A 27,841-nucleotide genomic window follows, 5' to 3' on the forward strand; every position below is an offset into this window, starting at 1 on the left:
CCTCCACATTGATGTAAGAGATAAAGGCACACAGAAAATTATTACTTCAGGTTATTGCTGCTCAAGGTGGTTCTGCAAGGTATTAAATTGAGTGTGCTTCATTTTTCGGAAGAACGCAAACCTTTTTTCACATGACTGTAACTAAATAGGCTTTTTAAATTCTTTTACCTATCACTATTGTGACCCCCCCAACCGTTGCTTTTCACTTTCCTATTAACTTAGACATCTATATTAGCTATACTGACTGATAATTGTCATCTTGTACTTTCTCCACTTTGTTACTTTAGAACTGTAGACTTACCTTTTTACCTTTTCAGTGGCAGAAACTGACTACTGTAGGAAGGCACCCCACAGGAATTTCTTCCATGACCTTCCCTTATTCTTTTAAACACGTACTAGTTGGGAGTTTTTACATAAAACATAATTTTAGGTCACAAACAGAGAGGAGAGTAAAAGCATGCACTTAAAACTGTGCGCTGAATTTTTAAAAAGCTCAATATTTATGCTCTGCCAGTCTAACAACCACTTTAGTCCGAGTAACCAACCGGGTGTTTACATGAATATAGTGTTGCTGCAGCACAAACACACACTGACTCAAAGGACACTCCACACCATGTCAATGATGCGTTTGTGCGCCTGTGCCATTTCAGACTCCTCCACAAGCGCCGCAAGGTTGTCAACAGATTAACAGAAACACTGAAGGCACACACACACACACACACACACACACACACACACACACACACACACACACACACACACACACACACATGTGCGCAAAGAACCACTAAAGGAAATGCACAACTGGGAAGAAGCCATATGCATGTGTGCATAAATACACAAATATACACACACCGCTTCACAACTCTCCTCTATACAATAAACATAAAAGGAGGATTAGCTCATGTCAACACAGAAGGAGAGTGGGCAAAGAGATGTGAGGAAATGAGACAAAAGGAACTAGCAATGGCTGCAAATGGAAATGAGTGTGAAAGAACATCTGCATTCCGCCCTCTTTTTTCCCAAGCCATATCTCTCTGCTGTCTTTCTGTCTCTCGCCCTGCCCTTTTCCTCACTTAGCAGTGGCCCATATTTCCTCTGCCGCTGGTTGGTCAAAGCGAGGGAGAGTAACCCATTTAGGCTCCATCTCTGACAGGGTAACCAGAGACGCTGAACAGATACAGGCTACCGATAGAGCCATGCCATAAAATCTGAAGTAATCTGTGAGAGACAACTGAATGAGATCCAGTATGACCAGCAGCTAAGTGTATGTGTTTCTGTGTGTGTGTGCGCGCATGCTTGCCATGTGTGTGTTTATGTGCATTTCTCTGTGGGGTCTGTCTGACGAGTGACTGTGGTTTTGTTACATGCAGGTTTTAGGGTTAATTTGTTCCAGATGTGAGTCCATTACTGCCAAAGTGCACAGTCTTGCGAGACATTAGCCTAGTTTTGCTTTCTTCAAGTAGTCCTCTGAGATGCGCACTCTCAGACATTTGATTTGAATCAAACTGATTTGAACACAAACAGGGGTGATCGTATGAGAAGGCACCCATCATTCCTGACTTTTTTTTGTACCCTTTCCTTTGCACTTTTACACATTTAAAGACGCAAAAGCGCAGAAAACCTTGCACACACGACAAACAAAGCAGGTGGCGAGGACGAGGCGTTACAGCAGAGGCGAGGATGGAAGTGAGGTTACGGGGGAGAGGAAATGGGCATATTTGTCCTCTGAAGTGTTTCCTGTTGGGACAACACACAATGTAGAGATATTCCATACAGTGAACAACAGAGTTTGCACACTCGAATAATAACTTTTCTCAGGGAAGAAGGAAACTGGACGAGACTGTGGAGCCCAAAAAGACTGATTTCAAAAACAGTACACTTTCCTTGACAACTACAGTGTAGTCAACTGTGCAAACAAAAGATGAGAGCGATGGAGAAAAGTCTAGAGAGGCAGAAATGGAGGTTGGATTATATGACACAATGATGCAATAACTGTGAGAACACTGTGCATGCGCGCACACACACACACTCATGGTGTAGGGTTACTGCAGAGGTGCCTGTCTGTCTCACTAAAGACTCAGTGAGAGACAGAGATGTCAATGTCACAAGGCCTGAGTCAGTGTAACGCTTACATCAACTAGAAAAAACACACTGCCTTTGTCAAGCAAAATGAGGACTGTGCTGCTGGTGCTGCTGATGCGTGAAAACACTGTCTTTCTAGTTTCAATACTGTACTTATTTAGAAAGAAATTAGAGGACAGAGTAGTAGGAAGGCATTCAAAACTGCTAAGATGAAGAGAGGAACGGGGGAAATTAAAGGGAAAGAAAAAGGGGTGGAGAGTAGAGAAGGAGGGCTGATGATGACAGCAGAGAAGAAGAGCAGACGAGGAAAGGAAGATGAGAGAGGAGGAGACGGGCGTTTGAATGGCTGACCAAGAGAAGAAAAAGAGCAAAAAGCAGGAAGAAGGGAAGATAATAAAAGGAAGGAAGGAGAGGACATGCTGGAGTTGAAGAGAGATGAGAGGAGTGGGAGGGAAGATGTGCACATAATGAGCTGTCAATTAAGACAAAAGCAGAATTGTATAACTTCATAATGAGTCTCATTCTCAGGATAGATACGTGTAATAATGGCAACGAGGCCTCTTTAATGAGACTACTACAAAAATTCACATACAATATAACAAACGTTTCCCAAAGCGAACTATTATACCAAGATAACCCAGATTAAAACTTTTAACAAAGACACTTTTGCAAAGGGAGGAATATCAAAAGGTTTATTCATAAAGTGACAGCCAGAATCAGACGTTCTTACCTCGGCTCAGGCTAACATTGTTTAAAATAATGAGGCATGAAATAACTTATTTTTTAAATTGGGATTTTTTTTTTTTTCCATCTTCTTCCCTCGGAAGCCCAGAAAAGCCTCTTTAAGAAAGTTTAAAAATTCATTGCAAACATTAAAAATCCTAACTGTTCAGACTAAAGGCAAACAGCAGGTGTGTAACGTGCAAAGTACCGCTAAAGTTTCACAACTATGGGTGTGAATCACAAAGTAACTCACAATATCTTTCCACACAGTAAAAAGTGGTATCACAGTGCAATACAGTGAGCAGGACTTTCTGACATTTTCTCCCTGCAAGTCTCTTCTTGATTGCAAGATAGTTACACTTCAATCACTTTGACTTTTCATTGAAGTCTCATCAGAAATGGTCTCAGGGGAAGGGCGGCTGTCAAGAAGCCATTTTTAAGGAAGGGAAACAGGGAGAAAAGGCTCATGTTTGCCACAATATGCAAGAACTGGACTGAAAATCTGTGGCAACAGGGCTTGTGTGTGTGTGTGTGTGGGGGGGGGGGTTGGTTGGTTTATATCACCGTCAATGTGTTCAGAGGAGATCAGGAGAGAGGTGCAACAGTGAGCGTCTGCAGCCGACTGTAAAACACGGTGGAGGCTGTGTCATGGTTTGGGGCTGCATTTCAACATTTCTGAAGCAGTGTGGGATCATCTTGACAGAGAACAGAATAAAAGGCAGCCAACATCCAAAGAAGAGCTTTGAATGTCCTTCTCAAGAAGCCTGAAGAACTATTCCTAAAGACTAAGAGTGTGCCTAAGAGAGTTCAGGCTGAAGAATAAATGTGGCCATGCCAAATACTCATAAGAATTGTACAAATTCTGTTTTTGCCATGCTTGCATGAAAAGAATGCTGCTTTTTTTTTTTGGCTTTAAATTTCATGCTTTACTTTACCTAACTAACTACTTCATTATTCCAGGGAAGCTGAGTTCATCTTGTGGATCACTCTGGGTCCCAGCCCAAAGCCTATAGTAAAAGAAGTTAGCCTGTTATTTCAGCTGCTTCTTTTTGCTGTAATGGTTGGCAGACTCTTCTGTTATGTGGCGAGAAACTGGATAATTACAATAATGTACAGCTCTGCTGCCTCTCAAAGGAAACACTGTAATTAATCAGAAAGTGCATCTGGCTACAATTAGCTTTACAAAGAGCTGTATAATAAGCAAGCTTTTATCGCCACTGACGGTAAAAGTGCTGTAACTGTAACACAAACTTTCACTGTGTCTGTAACCTGAATACTGCACCATATGAAAGATATCCAACCTTCTTCCTTTGGAACAATGATAACAATAAGATATGACAATATGATTTTTTAAGCCTGGGTTAGAACAATTGCAGCCTAAAATAGACATAAAGGTTGGGACAAAATGTAAGAGACGCCAATGCTGCTCTTCTCTATTCTTTCCAGATTCAAAAAGCGAGAAAATATGGATGTATTTACTTATGAAGATGATATGGGGTAAGTGGGAGACCAGATCTTGGACAGATTTTTCAAAAATGCATTTAATCAACTGCTGCTGGAGTTTCTTGGCTAGCTATGAACTCATTAGCTAGCAGCATGCATGAATATAACTCAGTATTTCCTGGCTCTGTTAACTACTTTAACAGGTGGAGTATGTAAGAATGAGCTGCCACATATAACTGTATGAACTTGAAACAAACCCAAGTGCTGCTTATTAGACTCATTATGTACGGCAATGTGGTATAAAGGTGAAAACATATATCATGAAAAACTGATTTTAAGTGCAAAGATGAGTGCAAAATGTAAGAATACATTAAGTATATTATATACATAAGGTGAAAATGACCAGATGTATTATACAAAATATTTGGATGTATTTTAATCATATATGCATTTTCCATCCATTTAGATTACATATTAATGAAGTGAACAAGCCAAAAAACAAGAGAAGGACAATGTCAACAGAAATCCCTCTACTAGACTTGCTGGCTGAGATAAAAACAAAAAGCACTACCATGCATGCACGCGCACACTCACACGCATGCGCACACACACATACACGTGTTACATCAGCTGCTGGAGGTTTAACAGAGGTCAGAAAAACAGGGTTGAAGTCAGAGAAGGAGAAAAAAGTAGGTAAGAAAGTTTCAGTCGGGCAGAAACAGAGCAAGTGCTAAACATGAATTCATGCACAGTGCAAGCCCAGACACACACACAGAGACACACACAACATGTATGGATACAGCGCTAAAGGAAGTGCTGCTCAGCCAGGATGTTTGCATTGATAAATCCATCTAGTTTTTGATAAGACAGCTCGACCATAACAAGCTGTCTGTTCAAGCAGCTTTTCTGGACATATGACCCTTTATGTGATGACTGGCGACCATTCAGACTCAAAGCCCAGGAGCGAGGAGAGAGAAGTGTGTGTGCGCCAACATATGATCCATCAGAACCATAACTTCAAAAGACTTGCCACAATAATAAGTCCTGTGCCAACACATACAGCAGCATCAGCATGCGTGAATATTGCAGTCCAGAGTAAATCATTAAATTCTCTGATAAAAACCTGAACACATGCACATTAAGTCAGATATGCCCAGACACTATCCCTCTGTATGAAAAACTTAGTGTATCACGGGTACAGGGAATTAAACTTCTGGGCCTACTTTGTGCCTGAACCCCCACCATCTGGAAACATTACTGTCATGGTTCACCCACCGAGCAGGGAATGCAAAACCTCGCCCAGCAGCAAGTCCTTTCCTTTTCCAGGCACACTGTCCCACATGAGGTGCGACGCATGCCACACATTTCGATATGTAGAGCATTTTAAGCTTCTTATGATATTTTTACTTCTCGAAGCTTATTTCTGTGACTGTAGAGGGAACCATACCCCCCAAACGTGAAGGGCTGGGGCCAAGCACAACTTCCTGATCACATCACAAAACAACATGAGTCACATGTTTTCATATGGGAGTATTGTGACTCGTTGATTGCAAACTTACAGACAAACAATGCAGAGGTGTGTGAGCAAACATCATAAATCTTGCACCATTCAAGCTTCCGCTACTGTGTTGACATAGTTTACTGACAGCTGCTATTACAGCTCTGTACAGTACATTGTTATTATCTAGATTTATTTCAGTAGGCATTACCATAAAATATTTTTTCAAATGCTGCAGGATGCCCGAACCTGAGGTACAAATGCGCACGTGTTTGCGGCTTCCTCACGTGTCTGAAGTAGAGCTCATTGAGCATCAGTTATTTATACAGTATCAATCATACAGAAGGCATCTACCCCATAGGTGCCACTGGCGGTGATTTCAACAGGCCGGTTTGTTTTGTGTGTGTGTGCCAAGTGCATAATCTCTCTGGAGCAAGAGACGGTGTTGTTAATAAAATAAATGAATAAATAAAAGGGCAGATGATAAAAAAAAAAAAACTGTTTTTACCGAACATGCAAGGACGGGGGAATTAACAGTAAGGATAAAGACCAGGATGGATTAAGTGAACACAAAAAAAAAAAAGCCTGACTCATCTGTCACTGAAAACCAAACCGCTTCCCTCATCACTGCGGGGTCAGATGGAGATAAATATAATTGATGAGGGATTGGCATGCACACTCATAGTCAGCGCCGATCATCAAATATGATTCACGCGAGTTTTCCTCTGTGTTTGTCTTCCGCCTCTACCAGTCCATCATCACTCAGCGCGTCCCCCCCAACAGACCCCTCAAGTGACCCAAACGCTGACCCTAAAATCTGACCTCGGGCCTCTCTGCTCAATGGGACCCCTCAATCTCTCTCCTTGAGTAGGTGCGTGTGTGTGAATGCTTATTTTGATGGCTGCATGAATGTGACTTGACAGCTGGTATGAACTGAAAAACTGGCTAAATTATAATAATCAGTGTAAGTGTAGCGCAATGTATGAACTGCAATTACATAAATGTTTAACTGACTGTAACAGGACTTTACCACTGATTTTTATAAATTATTAAATCAAAATCTCAAAGCATTTAACCAGTGGCATAAAGGCTGCATTAATTGATAATTGTTGGTTGTGGCCCAAAATGACCAAAAATGGAAGCACAAGAGTCTTCTATCACAGCGGAGTACCAGAGATGCTCTTCAGTTTACATATCTAAAAGGCTGCTTTTAAAAACAGCCTGCTCTGCTCTTAAGAACAGAGCGGCCGAATGTTCAGTCAATCCAGCGGTATTAACGTGGCTCATCCTCTCTGTTTTCATATGTAATTCCTCAGGTAAGCATACATGGAAATACAGCATATAAGGCAAAAAAAAAAGAGGTTGTATAATTCTAATGAGCTCAAAAGTCAATATTATGACCACCTTTATTCTTCAGCACAGTCTGAACTCTCTTAGGCAGCTTTCTTGTGTGTTCAGGAGTGTTCAGGAATAGTTCTCCAGGCTTCCATCTACTCGTATGTTTTAAAGGACACACTGCACACCATGCTGAGATATGCCAAATTTTTGGCTATTACCTCTTCAGTCCACCTTGTTGGTGCAAAAATACTATTTTATGGCTTTCAAACTGTTATCTTGGGCATTTTTTTACAGATTCAGCTAAAGAAATGGAAATAGATTATGTGCTTTTGTGACAGGCTTCTAGTAGCAAAGTGCTAAAGAGACAAAAAGAACCAATTTTAACTTAAGTTGTCAAAAAGAAAACAAAACCCTCTGAAAATGGTCAGGTACAAAGACTGGACTGAAAATCAGTGAAAAAAGTGGTCGATGTCCCAAAAATTTTTTTGAAAGACCTTCAAAAAGACTGGTGAACTCAAGGATACATAATAAATAAATAAATAAAAAAAAGAAAGTTAAAGAAAGTGGAAGCAAAATATAAAGAAACGAAGGGTGTCTTTTGCAGTACTGTGCCTCTGTTTACTGTACAAACCTGACCGCAACTCTGCAGCAGAGATCCTCTTAGGAACTGAGTTTGAATGACCCACTGTTCTGCTATATATCCATGTTTGCTTTCTTTGGAAGGTGGGAGAAAAACTTTCCTCAGATGTCTCACTCTATCCTTAAAATCTGACTCACTTGCTCATTCTAAACATTCATAAATCTAGCATCCCTACACAACCAGCTACTTCCAACTTTGAGCACTAAGCAGTTGGAGGTCACACCAGAGTTTAAAGGGGAGACTGGCTGATGAATGGAGGGCATGATTGTTCAAGGCCTCTATTCACGGAAAGCACTCACACACACACAAACACTCCCAGAGTTTACCAGGGTGAAAGCAATCTGAACATGATCCAGATGCCTTCATGTGTAAAGAAACTAAGAAGTGGAGGGAAAAAAAGGAGAAGTGAAGGAGCTAGTGAGGAGTCTAGCGAGGACACTGGTGAAGGTAAATAAAAAAAAAAAAAAAAAAAAAAAAAAAGAAGGCAGAGCTGAAAATATGAATCATGCGCCGCTGTTGCTGCTGCTGCTGCTAACACCTCCAGCCCACGAGACTGCTATTTATAGGTGGAGAGACAGAGAGAAAGAGAGAGAGAGAGGGGGAGAGAGACAGCAGAATGATAGCAACGAGGAAGACAAGTTCAAAGACAACAGCATAACACTGAGGGTCGACAGCTGGAGGAAGAGGGAGAGATCGAGGGGGGAAAAAAAAGAGACATAAAAGGAGAGCAGTGCGTGGTTACAATGCAGGAGAGAAAGACAGAGGTGTGGAGTGAGAGAGAAATCAGTTAAAGGCAGACAGAGAGAGAAGAGCTGGGCAGGAAGAATGGAGAGAAGGACGAATGATTGTGCACCAGACTGAGAAAATACCAGGGTCAAAATGTGGTCATCTGGGGGCTGGATGGAATGGCAAGTCAAAGATACAGGAGAGAAAAAGTATAAATACAGCAAAGGAAGTAGAAGTATGATGCAAAACATCTGCTGTTTTTAAGAGCTACACGTAATCCCCCGCCACCCCCACCCCTCAGACAGGTGTATGTACCTGACTCAGATCTGAGTCTGTGAGAAAGAGCAAACAGCCAACACAGAAGACAGGAGCTTTGTCAAGATTAAACCTGCCTGATTAATGAAACGTTCAGATGATGTCTCTATCGCACTCTTATTCTTTTGGTTTTATTACCTCATTTTAAGGGTTAATTTTAAAGCAGGGGGCATTCGCAATTAACCTGCAGATTATTTCTCTAATAATTAATCGTTTGTTGACGCTAGGAGACGTCTAAATATACTGAAAAATCACCCAGCAGAACTTCCCAAGTGACACTAAAGTCACTCAGTAGCTTAGTTTAAACATAAAAGCAAGGATTTAATAGGTAAAGGGGACATAAATATGCTCTAAAACAAGAGATGGAAAAAAAACTTTTACATCCTAGATCCAAAATATCAGGGGAACGTAGTAAACCAGACATGTTGGGACAGAGTGGGTCACAACAGAACACACTAATACTGTTTGCCTTGGCATGATTACCCGTTACGTGCTCGTTCGCACTCGCTGACAAACTGGCTCATATATGAGTGTTGCTCAACATTTAAAATCAACCCTTACAGGTACATTTCTGGCAAAGTAAAGATAAAAACCGGTGAGTGATGTGACACAGGTGTACGCTTTAATCCAGATAGCATCAGAAGTACTGTGTACTTCCTTGTTCCTCTCTCTCTCTCTTCCTTCTTTCTGACCTCAACCCCCCCCTCCCTTTTTTTTTTTTTTTGCTCACTTTAAGCTAGTGAGCTGAAACAGAGTTAATGTTTGGGCTAATTAAGGACATTCCCCACCACTGCAGTCAGAGCAGATTTGCTGTTTCAACAAAAAAGGGAAGCCTTCTAAAGAGTTTTACAGTTAAATCCCCCCTAAAATGTGCTGGAAGATACTGCTCAGCTCGCCCCCAAAAAAAAGCTCTCTGTTGCAAGTTTAATCACACAGAGTGGCGAAATTAAATGCCAAATGATCGCTTTATGCTGTTGTCTCGGTTTATAGATAATCCGAAGCAGCAAATCTGGTGGAAATTTACAATTAATAAGAAGAAAAACCAGCAATTCCAAATATGGTCAAGAGTGCTGATCAAATATTTCTTGTGGTTGTGTGTCCTCAACATGCAGTACTTTACAGTGCTATCAAATGTAATGCATTTCCTAATGTTTACTTGCATAAACCGATTAAATATGCAGTACTGTGAAAAACTAAGTACCCCCGATGATTCAAGAGCTGGTAGAAGCACCTTTTAGCAGTGCCTCACACTGCTGTGGAGGAATGAATGAATATTGGCCCCCTCTTTTCTACAACATTGCTTCAGGTCATTAAAAACTCTGCTCTCCTGTCTTCACTCTCAGGTGAAATTTAACACAGGTAATTCCGCCAGGTCGCATGTTTGATGGGTTACTACAGAGACGAATGCGCACAAGCGGCAGCCGGCTGGTGGCTGACCACAATATCTGAATTATGTTTTCCACCATATAGAAATAGAACTGTGCAAAGCGTTTATGCGTACAAGCAGTAACCACAGAGTGCGGATGTGTTGTAGACTGGTGTGGTTTCAGTGCCACCTGCAACTTAAGGATGCAACATGTTTTTTTTTTCTTTTTTTTTGCCTTCTGTGCACCAGTGTGTGCATCTCTTTATCACCTGGTTTGCTCTGTCATATGAAGAAAGCATCCAACAGCAAAGACCTGTGATGCAGAGTTGCTCCCACTTGTAAAGAACTGCTAATTATGACAAGGATGCATTTAAAAAAAAAGAAAGAAAAGCCCATTTCTACCTGCAATGAAAGCACAAGCTCTTTTTGGCTAGCATTTGAAGATACATGAACACCCTAACCTGTTCTTCTGCAAATAAAGCTACACGGCTTTGCATGCATAAATGCATGACCACCCACACTTCAAACACACACACACACAGAGGTATTATCAATATGAAATGCAGGATGGACGTTTGCGGTACAGTAATACGAGAACGCAGGATTGTGAAATTCTGGGTGGATACCAGTGTTTAAGCCAATATTTTTTTTTCTGTTTGTTTATTTTGTTGTTATCCATGTTTCCCATGGAAACAAAGACATGCGGCCTGTTTTGGTCTTTTCAGCTTTCACTGAACTATTTTTTTTTATATATATGTCACCAGTGTAACCAAACAGATAAATATACAATAAATACCCTCTTATTTGCCAATATGTGACTCACCAGGGTCAATATTAGCACACATATTGGTGGACTCTCAAAAGTAATCCGTCTATTTCTCAAAATGTCCAGTTATGCCTCAATTCGCAGAACTAAACCAGTTAATTTAACCAAAAATAAATAAATAAAAATTCAACCTGACGTCAAATAATTCCTCCAAGTTGAAACTAAACTGCAACGCTGTCTTTGATGGTGGTGAGAGCCGCTCTGCACTCTTGTGCAAAAGCCCCTGGACAAAGGAGCATCTGGAAATTGAATATACAGTGGAGCAGACAATGCCTAAAGTACACAGTTTGAATGGGATGGCCGTCAGACCACAGGGGATCTACAGTCCATTACCTCCTAAAGCTGCCCATTAACTTTCCATCTTACTCTTACTCACCCTGTCCGTCTCACCCTCTCTTGCTCCGCCTCTAGCTGCCTCGTCTCTCTGCGACTTTGTCTGCATCTCTCTATTTATCTCTCTCTGTCTGTCTCCATTTATCTGTGCAAATATCTCGCCCTCATTCCGGTTTGTTCGTCAGCCATTACCGTCTCTCAGAGCTGTCCAGCTCTGTTTCTGCCCTTGCCTCTTGCCTTCAGCCCTTTCTTGTCTGTACTTGTGAGTTATCTGTCCAGGCTATTTTAAAGTCTGCTTCTCTATGTACTGTGTGCACTGAGGTTCTGTTCTACTTCCTGCCCAGTATTTCTTTTAGTTTATATCTGTCCCACTGCTTTTGGTTTTTTTTTTTTAATTAGCAAAAAAATAAATTAAGGCATTTAATCAGTTAATAATTTAATCTGTTGCCACTGCATTGCACCTTTAGCTGCAATGCAGTGGCATTTAAAATATTTACCCAAATAGGCATGGATACACATTGTAGTGAGGAGGAAGAGGTATTTAAAATTAAATATTGATGCAGCAAGATTGGACAGAGGCTTTTAGATGACCGCAGAATAGAAAGTATTCAAGTAGCTGCAACACTATAAATAAAAAAAAAAGCCACAATCAAACCCATGCACATCAGTCAAAAGCATCACACTCTCTCTTTTTATGGCTTTCATTCCCCATTTTTTTTTAGGGTTTTCTCCAGTTTCGTGTTCCTCCTGCTTGTTCAGCGTCTCCCTCTTTGCAGCGTAACTGAACCTGGGACAACGCCAGCATGACAGAGATGAACCGTTTATCACCCTTAACACAGTGAATAGGCAACGCAACACAACCCAAACACATTAATGAACACAAAGGAAGGACAACCGTAAACAAGCAGACCTGACCTCTCTGTTAACCCCGCTTTTTAATAACTTGTCCGTGTGTGTGTGTTTTTATGTGTGTGTGAAGAAAAGCCTGGAGGCACACTGCTTTTGAGATGTCTTTTTTTAAATCTTGTAGTGGTGGTGCTGCATACAATGAGGGGAGCCCCTAAGAGTCATGCTACTATATTAAGTGGTCCTGCACACCTGTTGCTCATCAGTCCCTGTTTGAACACAGAACGGGCGACGGGCATTTTCCATTTCAGACATTTCAGACTCATTGTACTAAAAACAGAGGTGTTACCAGTAATATTAACAATGCACTCCATTATTCACAGTGAGCCAGCATGCACCAATATACGGTTACACCAAAGCAGCCAAATGGGGCTGATACCATAAAACATTAATAATCTTTGATAGTGTCACTTTGGAAAAAGAAATCCAAAGCAAATATTTAAGGTCAATTATCAAATGCCAACATTTCCTTCTCAGTTTTAAAAAGGAGGCATGACTGTTCATCCTTGAGTTAACTTTTATGTGAGGTTTCCACAGCCAAAGGCAGCTCAAAAGATCATTTCTGCAAGTCGTCAACCTCTGTGAAAATTGTGGCTTTTCACTAAAGCTACTATGTTCTTTCCATGCTATGACCAACTGCTTATTTATGGCCTTACTCAAAAGACCAGCTTCATAAAGATGGGAAGTCACTTTGAAACAATATCAAAAAGGGCAGTCTGCTCGAGCCAACACTGGACCTGATGATTTTGGGATAAGAGCATGAGGCAATACCTCAGTGGCCTGTCTTATCTCACTGCAGAAACTAATTTCTGGAGGGGGGAAGATAAAAACTGCTCAGCTGAATCAGACAAATGCTTCATGAATTTGGTGACTAAAACCCAAAACTCTGACTTACTGACCACAGCTATGGTGAGACTTCTAACTGGGAAAAAACTGCGGTATATGATACAGACAAACACATAAACTAACAACAACAACAACAAAAAAAAGGTTTGTGGTTTTCATGGCATGCAGGGCTTTAAAAGTAAAAGAGCAATACTTTTTTTGCTGTCCTCCAGCACCACAGCTGGAACGGTCTGAGGGAGATGATGGCTGCAAATCATGCAGCTGTTCATCCTTGCACCCGACCACGGGATTAAAGAGACCAAGGGGGCTTTCCCATTCAATTTAAATGACACTGAGCGTTGCATACCATCCATGTGATCTCGCTCTGTGGTGATTACATCATGCAAGTGTGGTTTATGAGGGATTGACTCCTAATCTGGTGGGGAGAACTTCCTGCCTCACTGACCACAGAGTCTGAGGTTGTGTGTATGTGTTTTTCAATGTGGTGCCACTAACTCAGCATTGTGTTTAGAAGACTCACTTCCATTCTCCACAAACTGACCATGGAAATTAAAATCTAAATTAGAAACTAATTCATCCGATTAACAAAAAAATTCCAACACTGGAATCGGGATTTGAATGAACAACATTCTTCTCCAGATTAAAAGTTGTGCTTTACTGCTGCAACCATCACATTTCAAGAGGCGCAACTTTTACTTTGAAGGTGAATGTTTGCATTTCCACTTTGCATCCCACTATTGTGAGTTACCTTACTGTTCACCAAGTAGATGGCAAGCATTTGCAGACTAAAAGTTGGCGTCTTCCATGCAAACCAACTGTATCAATCTGGTAGTGACCAAGAAGGTTTTGGATGCAGCACCCTCCTTGCGACTAATTTCACCCAGCGACAGCCAGCAACCTCCAGCACCCACTTGCCAGCTGGTCAGGGAATACATATTTTTTTCCCCCCATAGTGACCAGTTGTTCCCAAGGGATCGCCAACCAGTCTCTAGGCCTGTAACTAGGGCCTTAGAAAGAAGAGCTCTAACTGGCATGTAGGCGCAGTGATATCGTTAGGCTCAGTATCATGACTGCCCATCAGTGACGGACAACGGCAGTGTCGATTGGTTCAATATGCTGATACCAACAAAAATATACTACACCATCAGAGCGTATGGAAACCACGTGAGAGAGGAGGCTGAAATTATAACTCACAGTTTCACCAGGCAGATTTTAGCATCCGTAATTTGTTGTCAAGTCACATTTTCACAACTTTCACTTCTAGGTGGGAATAAAAAGTAGACTCTACACACATAAAGACAACACTCTGACACAAGCAGCTACATACAGTCCCCACTCATTCTGCTCTAGTTATGGCTCGGCAGATGACACTCTGCTGCTCTGCTGCTATTTATAGGACAGAAAGAAAAAATAAGAGGGAAAAATCCCATCTCCGCCTTCTCTTTGCCGCCCCCCCTCGCCTCTGTCTCCCCACACACACCCCACAGGCTTCAGTTAAGGTCATGGAGGATGGAGAGACAAAAAGAGACAAAACCAAAGAAAGAGAGACGATGCCGGAGAAACAGAGGCACAAAACGGGAGGGAGCGAGGGAGAGCAGGAAAAAAAAAAAAAGACAAACTGTGTGACAGACACAGACACAAACAGTGTGCGACGATACAACACTTTGTCCCATTTCCAGATGCAAATGAACTCGTTAAACCCAAATCAAACTTTTTGATCTTTGCTTCAACTGGGATCATTTTTACACTACTTTTATATAGTGATCATACAGTACTGTCCAAAGGTCTTGCACAGTCATGTATTTTCTTTACATTTTGCCAAGAAAATGGAAAATAGATGCAATTTATTGAAATTTGCAAACATACATGGAAATACAGCATATAAGGCAAAAACAGATTTTGTACAATTACAGCGGGCTTGAAAAGAGGGGAAAAAAAAAAAAAAAAAAAAAAAAATCAATATTTTGTATGAGCTTTATTCTTCAGCACAGCCTGAACTCTGAGGCAGCTTTCTTGTCATTTCTTTAAGTAGTCTTCAGGAATAGTTCTTCAGGCTTCTTGAAGGACATTCAAAGGTCTTCTTTGCATGTTGGCTGCCTTTTGTTCTGTTAGGTGACTTTTTATGGCTGAATAGGACATAAGTCATAAATGGTTTAACAACACAAAAAACAACAACAGGTACAAGGACTGGCCTGAAAATGAGTGAAAAAGAAAACTATGTTCATAGAGAAACTTTGGAAAAAAAAGCAGGACTGCTCTCTGCTCCTTTGTGCAAGTAGGAGCAGGATGAGCACTGCCAGACCCCTACAAAATGTCCTCCAGCAGGCCACTGGTGTGAATGTCTCTGACCAAACAATCAGAAAGCCTTCATGAGGGTCCAGCGTCCTCTTCTGGGCCCTGTGGTCACTACCCGTCACCGTGGAGCCACTTTGGCATCTGCCATAAAATACCAGAATTGGCAGATCTACCTGTGGCACACCTTGACTTTTTCCACAGATGAGAGCAGGTTCACCCTGAGCACATGTGACAGACATAAAAGGGACTGAAGATCCTGTGGAGATCATTACACTGCCTGTAACATCATTCAGCATGACCAGGTTGGTGGTGTGTCAAGGGAGGCATATCCATGGAGGTATGCACAGACCTCTACAGGCTAGGTAACAGCACCCTGACTGCCATTAGGTATCAGGATGAAATCCTTGAATCCATTTTCAGACCCTACGCTGGTGCAGTGGGTCCTGGGATCCTCCTGGCACACGACAACGCTTGGCCTCATGTCGCAGGAGTACACAGTGGATGAAGGAACTGATATCACTCACTGGCCCCTATAACTACCTGACCTAAGTCCAACATTTCGCGGACATTATTTTTCAGTCCAGCCAATGCCAGAGTGCACAGACTGTCCAGGAGCTCAGTGATGCCCTGGTCCAGATCTGGGAGGAGATCCCCCAGGGCACCATCCGTCATCTCATTAGGTGCATCCCCTGACATTGTAAGGCATCCATACAAGCACGTGGGGGCCATGCAGACTACTGAGTACCATCATGAAGTTTCGGCAAAATGGACCAGCCTGCGGCATCAGTTTTTCACTTTGATTTTCGGGGTGTCTTTGAATTCAACCCTCTGTAAGTTGATCATTTTCATTTGCACCAAACGATGTGGCATCCATTCCTAACATTACTCAGTCCATATCAGTATAGATATCCAACATGATTTTTTTCCCCCACTGAAATCGGATGCGTTTTCAAAGTGTTCCTTTAATTTTTTTGAGCAGCATATAAAGAAATGAGGGTTGCCTCAAGACTTTTACACAGTGACAAACCATGCCACTAAAACTACATTTTCTACATTACAATATTCCATTGTTTGATCGGCTTGTTTGAAACGTAAAAACATGTGAAGCTGAGATTCAGGGCCTGAAGATATTCCAACACACCCATTTTTATTTGGGGATGTGGGGGAAGGGGGGAGTCATATTTTAACACCCCCACCCCCCACACACACCCACACTTCACTAAGGAATGACATCTTATCATTGGAATGCGAAAAATCTGGGAGGGATACAATGAAACCAGGGGCCTGCCCCCTCCTCAAACACACACAAAATAAAAGGTGAGCACAAAGACAGAAACAGTAGCTCCTCTGCAAAGATAGGCTGAGTATGCACACACAGCAGAACAGTCTGTGCATTGTCAGGGCACAGACAAAAGCAAAAGCAGACTAAACACAAATATAAAGCAAAGACACACACAAACAGGCTCACACACACACACACACACACACAGTGATGTGTGGCCCAGGTCACTTTACGCTGGTGTGGACAACAGGCAGTTTAGAGGCGAGATCTTTTTTAGACTCGGGTCAGACACACTTACGCAATCCCCTACACCAATTTCTTAGGACACGTACAGGTCTGTGGGCACGTACTCAACCCTGCCGCTACCGGTTGATCAATTTTACTAATATTGACTGATGACAGTGTTTTCCAAAACATGTATATATCATTTGACCTCACTTTCCTCTCTTCTATTTTTACGTGTTAAAAACATGTCATTTTCCTTTATTTGTGTGATTGTAGATAATGCCCTATGACTGAAGCGCCAAAGGCTTGATTTCAGCCAGAGACTCAACTTTTTGCAGGCAATGGGACAGATTTGCATTATTTACAAGCACACGCTGAATTTCTCCCAATTAGACAAAAAAAGGAAAGTATTCATGATGACCCTCAGCTCTCTGCTGCTGAATAACAGCCTAATGTTCAATAGCAATATTTCTGTCTGTCTTTCAGCACCCAGACTACTTTCAGAAACTGTCCATCTGATCCCAGATTTGTCACTTGGGGCTCAAAACAACGTGATCCAATCCTCGGCCTCTGATCCGCAGCTGTCAGCCAATCGCAGCTTTGGATTTATCAGGAAGCGATTGTTCACACAGTATTGGCATTGTTTAGCAACGTCTCGGCAAGAAATGTAAGAAAGGGGAAAACCACAATGCTTTTCTTCCACTAATCAGACACACACAGTTTCATTTGTGTGTGTGTGTGTGTGTGTGTGTGTGTGTGTGTGTGTGTGTAGGGCTGTATCAGTTTGCCAAATATAACAGCTTCAGGCTGTCTTTTGGACTATGTTGCTTTCTATCAGACTATCTGCAAGATCTACTGTAGGAGATCAGAGATATGCTGGAAAAAAAAAAAAAAGCATATTCAAAGTTGAGTTGATCTTTAATGGAATGGATGAACAAGCAGTGCTAAAGACGGAAGATGAAACAAAAACTTACTCTTCCTTTTACTGTAACTTGTAAAACTGGAAGAAGGAAAGATTGATGCCAGGCAGAAATAGATGGAGATAAGAGGAGGAAGAATTCAGTCTGATTATAGTGCAACAAAGCTGGGCTTGCGGGGGGGGGGGGGGGGGCAGGAAAGTGTGAGGGGGTGTGAGGGGGGAATAGAAAAACATGTCTCACTGAGCAAGTCATCCAACATCTGCCTGATGTATTTACTGTCCCCAACTAACCCCAATATACTCACACACGCACTTATATCAACTGTAAGCACACACTGTCTTTCTGTGAATCAACAGCACACACATACACACAACCTGCTTCTAATTAAACCATGCTATAATCACTAAAAACACACTCAGTGTGACGTAACCACAGACACACACCCACCTCAGCAGCTTCTAAAGCCTCGCTCTCTCCCCCTCTCAGATCCTTACACTTGCAGGATGACTTTATTTAGAAGAGACTGCCAAACACTCCTTCTCTGTGACTTGCACACACAGACACACACAAGTCTTTTAAGTAATACACTTGCTTCTCATTTTTTTTTTTCCAAATAAACAGACTGCAGGGGAGAAAGGTCAGTACTTCTTCACTCTGAGCGCGCACACAGAGTGAATCGCGTAACTAAACTGCTAGCATCTGTATCCGAGGCTTTAAAGATTTCCAATGAGATTTATGTTTGTGTGATAACAGGCTCCACGCCCACGCTTGGAAGGTCTGTGTTTGAGCGACCCTCCGCGAGCACTCTGACTCCATGCTCCTTGCTGATAACATAACATGACCTGAAAATCAGGCCAAGTGACACTTCAACCCTCCACTGAAATCGATACTAACGGAAGGCAGCCCAGCCTGACCGCACTGTTCTACATTATGTGAAACTCTGGCGTACATGCTCGCACATTATTTCTGGGTCTCGGATTCTATCAAACCCCCCCCCCCCCCCCCCCCCCCCAAAAAAAGTGCGACTTATAGTCCAGTGCGACCTATATATGTTTTTTCTTCTTTATTATGCATTTTTTGGCTGGTGCGACCTATACTCCGGAGCGACGTATAGTCCGAAAAATACGGTATGTAAGAAAGATATTTGGATGCAAACTATGTGATATTTAGAATCCCATATACCCGTATCATTTCCTAAATGTTGCCAATACAAACAAAGGCAGCAGAATTTGAAGCAGAGTTTTTAAGATAAAAGACATTTTATGAATGTTTGACCTTATTTGAGGGTCAGAGGTTCAAAGTAACATATTTAGAAACCCGATATATAATACCCCATATGCCTATATGTTCTAAAATCAAACAATGGCAGTAAGAAAAAGTTTTAAAAATCACCCTGTATAGCACTATTATCACTTTGACCTTCAGATGAATCTATTGACCTTGAGGGAAAGGTCAGAGGTCAAATGTGACATAATTTAAATCTTTATACAGTACTTCCTATATGTTGACAATACACACCACACATGTAAGAAATAACTACATTTTGTCGTGTGTTATTATGTATGAGCGTGTCAGGTTTTGATGTCAGGATACTAAACTTCTCGTAGATGCACTGGATTCCTGGAGTTTACAAGGCATGAAACAAACTTTGGCCACGGTGCCCGCTACAGATTCCAGGGCAGAAACGCAACATTTCACCTGTTTCACAATAAGATTTAGTAAAGAATAACAGATTTATGAGAGGTGATATCATGATCATTAGCAGCTGATAAACACACAACCACAGGTGCAGTTTTTAGGGTAGCCAGTGGTGATTTTCCACCCTAACTTACACAGAAAGATCTGCAGAAAAGGTAGATCTTAAATAACTTAGACACAGCTGTCTATCACAACAACAAAAAAACATCAGGAAATATCCAGCAAGTTTCCATAATTAAACAGCTGAGCTTGTCTGCAATGAAGCCCAGCCAAATGAATAAGTTAACAATCCCCAGAAGCTTGCTGCAGTATGAGCTCACATCGTTACAGCCCCACTGCATGCACACGTGAACTCACATAAAGCACAGACCAAACTTCACATGCACATAAGCTCTAAGTTCTAATAAGCAAAGAGAACTGTGTAAGTTATTTGTAGCTGGCATTTAAAACATTTACAAGAGCACGTTTGAGGTGAAAACACAGTTCCTCTTCCTTCACGATGCGTGTCTCTGCGCTGCTGACTGCTACAGTAACTCCAGAATCAATCAGCAAGTAGAAGCAGCCTCTGCTGAAGGCCTTGACACTGCTGCAGTTTGCTGTTTTGTCAGAGAAATATGAACCTCTGGAAAGTCTCACCGTTACACCTCTGCACTGCTGCCCTGCAGTTACCCGAGGATATTTTATCATTCGGCAAAATTCTTTTGCTTTCTTTTCGACACAAACAGCTCAAATTATTTGCATGAAATGGGTCACGTATTCCAAGAGCATCATTTGACCTTAGAAACTGAGCAGCCAGGGTTGTTGGTTCAAGTCTGAAATGTGTCAAAATTGTCGTAGGACAAGCCTTTTTTTTTTTTTTTTTTTTTTTTTTTTTATTTAATAAAAACACATCCTGACAGTTGCTTGTGTCTGCGAACCCTTGCAAACGTTCACAAAGACAGAGAGGATCCACTGTTGAGCGAAACTGCCTCGAGGACAAAATACTTTTAAAATGCTTCATAAATAATCTTCGCTACCTTCTCAATATCCTCTCCCTCCCTCTCGTTCTCCCTTATTTTGTGCCTCGGCCTCCAGAGTGATCTTTTCTTCCTCGTTATGTCCTTTTACCTGCACATGGAGATATTTCAGGCCAACACCAGGTTAAAATGGGTCATCAACAACAACAGTGCTCTGCCATGCTAAAATTGGACACCGTGGGCCACATAGCCTCATTTTGTCAATGTCATGATACCAGTGCTAATAAAACTGCACAAGTGTGATATAGAGAGATATTGACAAACTAATGAATAGTCTGCAATACTTGAACATGCTGGAAAAAAAGGCTGTCTGGGCTCAGCAACTAGTCTCCCTCTTAAGGCACTGATTGAATAACCATTATTAAAGGGCAGTCACAAAGCCCCAAAAGCATGTATGTGTGTGTGTGTGTGTATGCCTGTGTGTGTGGGGAGGGGGCTAATCCGCCTTGTGGTGCTGTTGAGGGACAAATCTGAAGGTCTTTGAGAGCCTATGGAGCCGGAGCCTGAGGTCGCACACCATCTTCTCTCTTCTTTTCATCCTCTGTTTCTACTACTTGATCATCCTCTCTTTTCATTTCCTTTGTCTTTTCTCTCCCCTTACACCCCCCACCCCCCATGTTTTCATTTTCTCTGGCTCCTCACAGGACTCCCTCCACATTCACCTTCCACTTACTCAAACTCGACCCCCCCCTTGCCTAACTTCCCTTCCCCCATCCCAAAGTTCCCCAACTCCACGTATCACTCTGTTTTATTTTAATCAATTTAAACCTCCTGCAAAGTCAACCCCCTCTATCAGTTTGGTAGAGTAGACTGCACTGGTGGTCGAACGCTGGACCGGCTCCTGAAGATCCCTTCTGAAAGACCAGGCTGAACTTTGACTCTTACCCCTCCTCCCACCCTCAATCTCTGCCCTTTCATACAACCCATTTCTCTCTCTTCCTCTTACCCAATCCAGGTCACGGGCGGGGGGGCTGGAAACTAACCCGGCTGTAATAGGGTGAGAGGCAGGGTACACCCTGAACAGGTCGCCAATCTATCACAGGGTAACACAAAGACACAGGCAACCATTCATGCTCACATTCACGACCAATTTGGAAATACCAATTAACCTCTTATTGTGGGAGGAGACTGTGGGAGTAGTAAAAGTAACAGCCAAACCAGCTGATATTCATCGCTTATACTCGCTAATAAAGGTCGGCGTTCATGTGAACAAGGTCGAGTGTGACTCTGTATTTATATGATACTTTCTCTTCATGCTGTACGAAGGAAAAAAGCTCACCAACGTCTCTCTGTGTCTCGTCTCTCCTCCTGTGTGCAGATCTGCACATGCACAGCTGCTTTGTTCTGTCTGTGCCTCCACACAATTAACATTATAGCGGGTGGGTACAGAAATTAAGTGCATCATCAAACTGTAACAACCCCCCCCCCCCCCCCCCCCCGGATCGTAGCTGCTGGGTCTAATTCATGACTCACAGAGCTACAAACAGTCCAAAATTCACAATTGGATGTCTGCCACGTGAACTCATCGTGGTCTAACAGTATCACACAGTTGCTTTTTTTTTTTTTTTAAGTAACTCATGTTCAGACTGATCACAGCCATTCCTTTCATTCCAGGGCACCTACAAGAGCCTCTTCGTTCCCATCCATCTTCTGCCAGACACTCTGATAAGGCACCTTAGCTACTGGATGACCTTCTTCCTCTTGCTCTCCACTCCCTCTATCAATTCATCAAGCGCTTAAGCAAACTACCTGCTCCATCTCCCTTCTCATCTCCTGCTGTGTTTCCATCTAACTGTGAATTTCTCTGGAAACAGCTGTGAACCTATTTTCGGATACGACGCCACGGACCTTAAAAACACAACCGACAAGTTTGAGATGATCCGAACTCTCACACATCTCCAGTCGCCATGCCCACCCAGAGAGTGAATGTGATTGGTTGCAGTGTGTGTCTACATGCGTGTATGTAACTTTACTCCCACCATTCTGCCATATGTCAGCAGTTGCTCAGTCATCTTTGACACACACACACACACACACACACACACACACACACACACACACACACACACACACACACACACAGATACTGGATTACAGCCAGCATCTATAGAGGAGTACTTGCCGTTGCATGCATAGAGCTCAATCACCACAGGCCTTCAATACCCTTATATAAACACATGTACAGTATATAATGTGAGGGAAATTTTCATTCCAGTAAATATAGAACCTCCACGACACACAACACTGTCACGAATCCCCAAGTTTCTCCTTTTTGACAAGTAGTAGAGGCAGAGACACAGAAGCATGTGTGACAGACAAAGCTCAACAAAGGCTAGACGTTTGTTTTCCAATAAACACACGGCCGTTTCCTAGATGCAGGGCATCAGGCAAAGCTGATTTTAGCTCCTGGGATTCAGGAAGACTCGAGGAGCATCTTGTGATGGAGATGACAGAAAAACAAGCACATGCTCTCACAGGGAAATAAGCACACACTGAGAAATATAAACACAGATTAGCAGAGAAAGTCTGAACATAGCGTGATATAACATTTTAAAAGATGAATGAAAAAGAACAGATTACAAAAAAAAAAAAGGACTTGTACCATATTTCAGTGTTTAATGTCTAAATACGGCAACACCTATGAACAACAGATGAAATACGCATTTTTATCTTTAATTCTTAAAAGTTGCTTTTCTGGCACAGTAAAGTGCTTCATCAGGGCAAGCAGTTCCACATGAGTCCACGTCACTGTTTTCTTCCTCCGCTAAAAGCTCAGCCAGTGCCCTGAACGTCACATGACCGGCCGAGACTGTTATTCTACATCTCCAACTGCTCACCGCACCGCCGTCTCTCTGCCTACTCATCGACAAGAGGTGAAAGCTGAAAGACTTTCTCCATTTCCTTCAGTTTCTGTCTGCCTAACCTCCGTCACAGACTGATACACTCTTTATCTACAGGTGTCTTGTTCACGCCTTATGTCTCGCTCCCCCCTGTGACACGCACACACACACTCAGTGAAGAAGTTGCATAAGTGCACCGCAATGAAGCAACGGCATCCTGTGTTGTACTGCAACATGTCCAGTCTCATTTTATGACTCTACAAAATAAAAGTTACCCAGCAATGCCTGACTGTAGGAAAGAGGCGACAGTTTTGCATATCCACTATCAATACTTTTCAAATGTTAAGATAAGATACTGCATATTTGTATGCAGATATTAGGCAGGAGTCTTTAATAGATTTGGCACAGTTATCAGGAAGTTAACCACACTTGCATTTAGGCCTTGACTGGTTAGCATCCTCTTCCGCTTTCATTTTATACAACATGTGGTAGTGGTAACGTGATGCACCACAGCATCCGTTCACACACATCTGAAAGTCAGCCGTCAACACCAGAGACACCAGCACATCCGCAATAAAAATACACAAGCATGAGTAAGAGAAAAAGAGAGGCCTGAGCCCCAGTTTGGCACAGTCACTGTCTGTGATGCAGTACTCCAATATTCAGAAAGAATTTTGTTAAAACTTTAAATAACATTAAAAACATTAAATTGGGGCAGAGCAAGTAGTCTACCAATCAGAAGGTTGGTGGCTTGATCCCCAGCTCCTCCAGTCTACGTGTTGAAGCATCCTCGGGCAAGATACTGCAAAGTGTCCCCATTGGACTGCGAGTGTGTGAACAAGCAGAGTGGAAAATCTCACTGCTACATGTCAGTAGATTGCAGTCAACTGAATTCTTTTCTCTTACCCCTCCCAATTCAAGTGCATAATCCTAGCTACGTCAACAACTCACCTAGCGATACTGAGGTTTTTGAGGAGATCGTGAACTTTTCTGTCCATAAATACTGCTGTTTTTGCTGCCATTAGCTGCTATTAGCCAGCATTACTGAAACTTTCTTTTAAGTAGATTTAATGTTGCTGGACTCGGACACCTGGCGAATAAATACTGTAAAGCATGTTTTCACGTGTTAGAGCCCTGACTTCAGTTTAACAGGCCAGGCTTGAGGAGGAACAGGATGCCATTTCATCAATCTGCCAATGGTGTCATCTCTTTCCTTTGTGTTTTCATTTATTTGGTGAAGGAGACCCCTTCCCAGATGATAAAACACAGGTATGATGCTTCATATCATTAGACTGGAGGTGCAGGCACAAATCTGCTTCCACAGCTTTGGTGTACTACGTATGGGGCCGGTCTCTAGCCACATATGTAAAAACCCAATTAGGTGGAACAGCGATGTCCATCTTGGCCACTGTATTCAAGATGGCAGAGCAACATGGCAGCTTCCACAAACCAGCACCCACTCCTATGCATTTTAAGGGATTCATTCTAAGTTTACAAGAATGCACCAGTTTGTTGAAAGATGCAATTACACACTAATCAATATATATTTATAAGTACAAGGCAAGAGGTATTCTTTTATCTATTAAACAAAAAAAAACTACTGACTATACATGTAAAGACGTAAATTGAAGCACCGTATGAATATGTGTGTAACAAAAAGTGCTTTGAGTGTTCAGTTGAAGTAGAAAAGCATTATATACTGCAAGTACCGGTCCACGTCCCATAAGAGAGTCTGCAAAGAGGCTGTTACATTCCTAACCTGACACATGTGGACACAACAGTCCCTTATTTCCCATCATGCCTGTTAGTTATGGACTGAGTATTCAGTCATTGGTTTATGCTGGTATTTGTAATTTTTGTGCCAATTTAGAGTTTTTTTTTTAACCCTTAATGTTATATTTCTTCACACTAGCCAGATGTAGTAGTATTTTTCTTACAAATGTTTTGTATAAACTACTGTCTAGATTACTGCTCTGGTATATCTGAATGGGAAATGGTACTAATGTGGCACATTTCTACTCAATTTGAGCACTCAAAGCACTTTCTTACTACAAGTCTCATTCATCCATTCACACACACATAAGCCCTTTTTTAACCTAACATTCACACGCTCACAATCCGATGGATGCATCAGGGGCAACTCGGGATGCAGTATCTTGCCCAAGGATACTCCAACATGCAGGCTGGCAGGGCCAACTCTACCTCCTGAGCCACAGCCACCCCCTAGATTGGCACTACTGAAAATATTCTGGTTGGTTGTGGCAAGGGAGCTGCTTAAATAGAGGCAGTAGGAAACACTTTGTACTATGGAGGATTTAGGGCTGCAGCTGATGAGTGACAATAGCTTTTAAAAATACAACTTTGGCCCAGGGAGGCACTAAATGTGCAGGTCAGTACTATTAAAAAAAAAAAAAAAAAAATGTTATAACCAGACAGCCAAATAATTTCAAGCAGTGCAGTCCCCTGAGTGACCGCTCTTGCTGCATTAAATCAGTCCAAGAAGCAGTTATATTTTTAATGACTAACCTACAGATGGAATCCACTATTCATTAAGACAATTACTGGAGCATCTTCATTACATCTTTTGCTGCTTGGGCTACAGATACTATGATCATTGTGATACCACTGTAACACCACCCACATCCACATGCAGTGAAACTTAAGCTTAACTAAAGACACACAAGCAGAGAGAAAATGTGAGACTAAACTCACCGCAAATCAAAAGTTACCAAAGGTTAAAGTCGCTGCCTTTAAATAATAAACATTTTGTAGATTTCGTTTTAAACTTTTTACCATTTAATCTGCACCGGTACATCAGTCCCAATCATGCATAATTACACAGAAAGCCTCTGGGTCAACAGGAAGTTCTAACAAACCATATCAGTACATCTGTAACCTGAAGGTCTCAAGGTAAAAAGCAGGAGACCCAAGATAGAAAGTGTAAACTTCAGCATGAATTTTTAGAGACTTGGGCAGATATACAGGAAAAGACAGAGCACACACACACACTGAGGAGGTCACAGTTTCATGAGTGCGGCCTTACCTGTAGCTCACACCATGCCACTTCCACTGTTGTCTCTGTATCCAGTCCCTTGTATACAGTCTTAAAAGACCCTCTTCCGATCTCAATGTCAAACTTTAGGAAGCGTCCATCTGGTGAAGTCCCTACAGCTTTTATTTCAGCCTCCTCTATATCCTCTTGCACCCGTTTCTCGGCTTCCCTCTGCTCTGCTCGTGCTTTCGCAAGCTCCTTCTCCTCTTCCGTCTCCCTGTCTTTCTCCTCGGTTGGACTGCTGCTTCCCTCATACACATTTTCTACTGCTTTTCCATCTTTGGCCACCTGTTCCTGAAGCCCTCTGGGACGCAGTACCATGCCAGGCTGTTTGGCTACTGTTTGGTTGGTAACATCCAATACTGTCGGGCTGGGCTCTGTTACTGCCCCATCTGTACTATGTTCAACACTGCTAAAGGAAGGAACAGCAATCGTGCACACATCCAAACCTCCCTCAGTATTTTGTATGTGCCCCTCTACAACTTGCCCCCCATGCCCAAATGAAGGCTGCAGGGTGCTGCTTTGCAGATAGGAACCTCTTTGGGACTCCTCACCTTCATAATCCTGTCCACCAGGTCCAGGCATTAAAAGCTGTTGAGAGAAGATGATGGAAGCCCCTTCACAGTCTGGGGGTGACGTGAGTATCACAGCTGCTTTGCTGGGCAGGTCCAAAGCTGTGGCATTCGAGTCACAAATGACACTCCGGCGGAAGAACCGGTGCTCGGCCGTTTTAGAGTCTCTATCCATCGTGTGGCGCCGACGTTGGACCTCGGGCTCTCCACCAAGCTTCTCCACGACATGTGTGTCTGAACTGGCAGAGCCGTTCACATTCTTGTGGGGGGTCTGGGGTGATGGACAGGGGGAGGAAGAAACAGGGGGCAGAGGGGCAGTGAATTTCACTGCTTTGCTGCTATTTTTTTCAGACATTCTTTCAAAAAACAAAACAAAAAAAAAAAAAAGCTGAAACTGCAAAAGAATTTTTTGTAACCTATTCGTGTAAACTTTGGACACAGATCTGAACCTCAAAGTTTGCTAACCTTTGATCAAACTGCAAGAAAAGCAAAGAATGTGCAACAGAACAACAAAAAAAAACCCTAAATGCAGCAATCCTGGATGTCTTTTGTGGGGTTTTTTTTCCCTCTTTTTAAGTCAAAATGTTTTAAAAAGACAACCAACAGTTCCTACAAAGCCCGTTTGTAGAGGGCTCAGGGAAGCCCCAGGTAAGAGGAAGGGGCTTTCTCTTAAAAACTGGGGAGGGAAGGGATGAAAGGCAGTCAGTAGAGGAGGGGTGCAAGCACTGCAATGAGGTGATAACCCTCAAATCAACACAGAGATCCATCCTGCTGCCAACATCCAGACAGGAATGACCAAAACATGGAATGACTGGAGCTCTATCAGACCAGTATGGTCTCCCAAAAAAAAAATAATGACAGAATGTGCCTGGACTCCAAAGCTTCCTCTGGTGGCG

The 27,841-nt window shown here is 42.3% G+C and overlaps 1 protein-coding gene across 1 annotated transcript in view; it reads right to left on the reverse strand.

Moving 5' to 3' along the window:
- Positions 1 to 27,330, reverse strand: part of wnk1b (WNK lysine deficient protein kinase 1b) — an 86,645-nt gene extending 59,315 nt beyond the window's left edge. The window contains exon 1 of the mRNA XM_030719795.1: positions 26,365 to 27,330. Coding sequence (XP_030575655.1) covers positions 26,365 to 27,300 — 936 coding nt within the window. The 5' untranslated portion in view covers positions 27,301 to 27,330. The remainder of the gene's footprint in view (positions 1 to 26,364) is intronic.
- Between the last annotated feature and the right edge of the window lie 511 nt (positions 27,331 to 27,841).

The sequence above is a fragment of the Archocentrus centrarchus genome, chromosome 23, assembly GCF_007364275.1.
Source record: "Archocentrus centrarchus isolate MPI-CPG fArcCen1 chromosome 23, fArcCen1, whole genome shotgun sequence".
In the NCBI taxonomy this organism is placed as follows: Eukaryota; Metazoa; Chordata; class Actinopteri; order Cichliformes; family Cichlidae; genus Archocentrus; species Archocentrus centrarchus.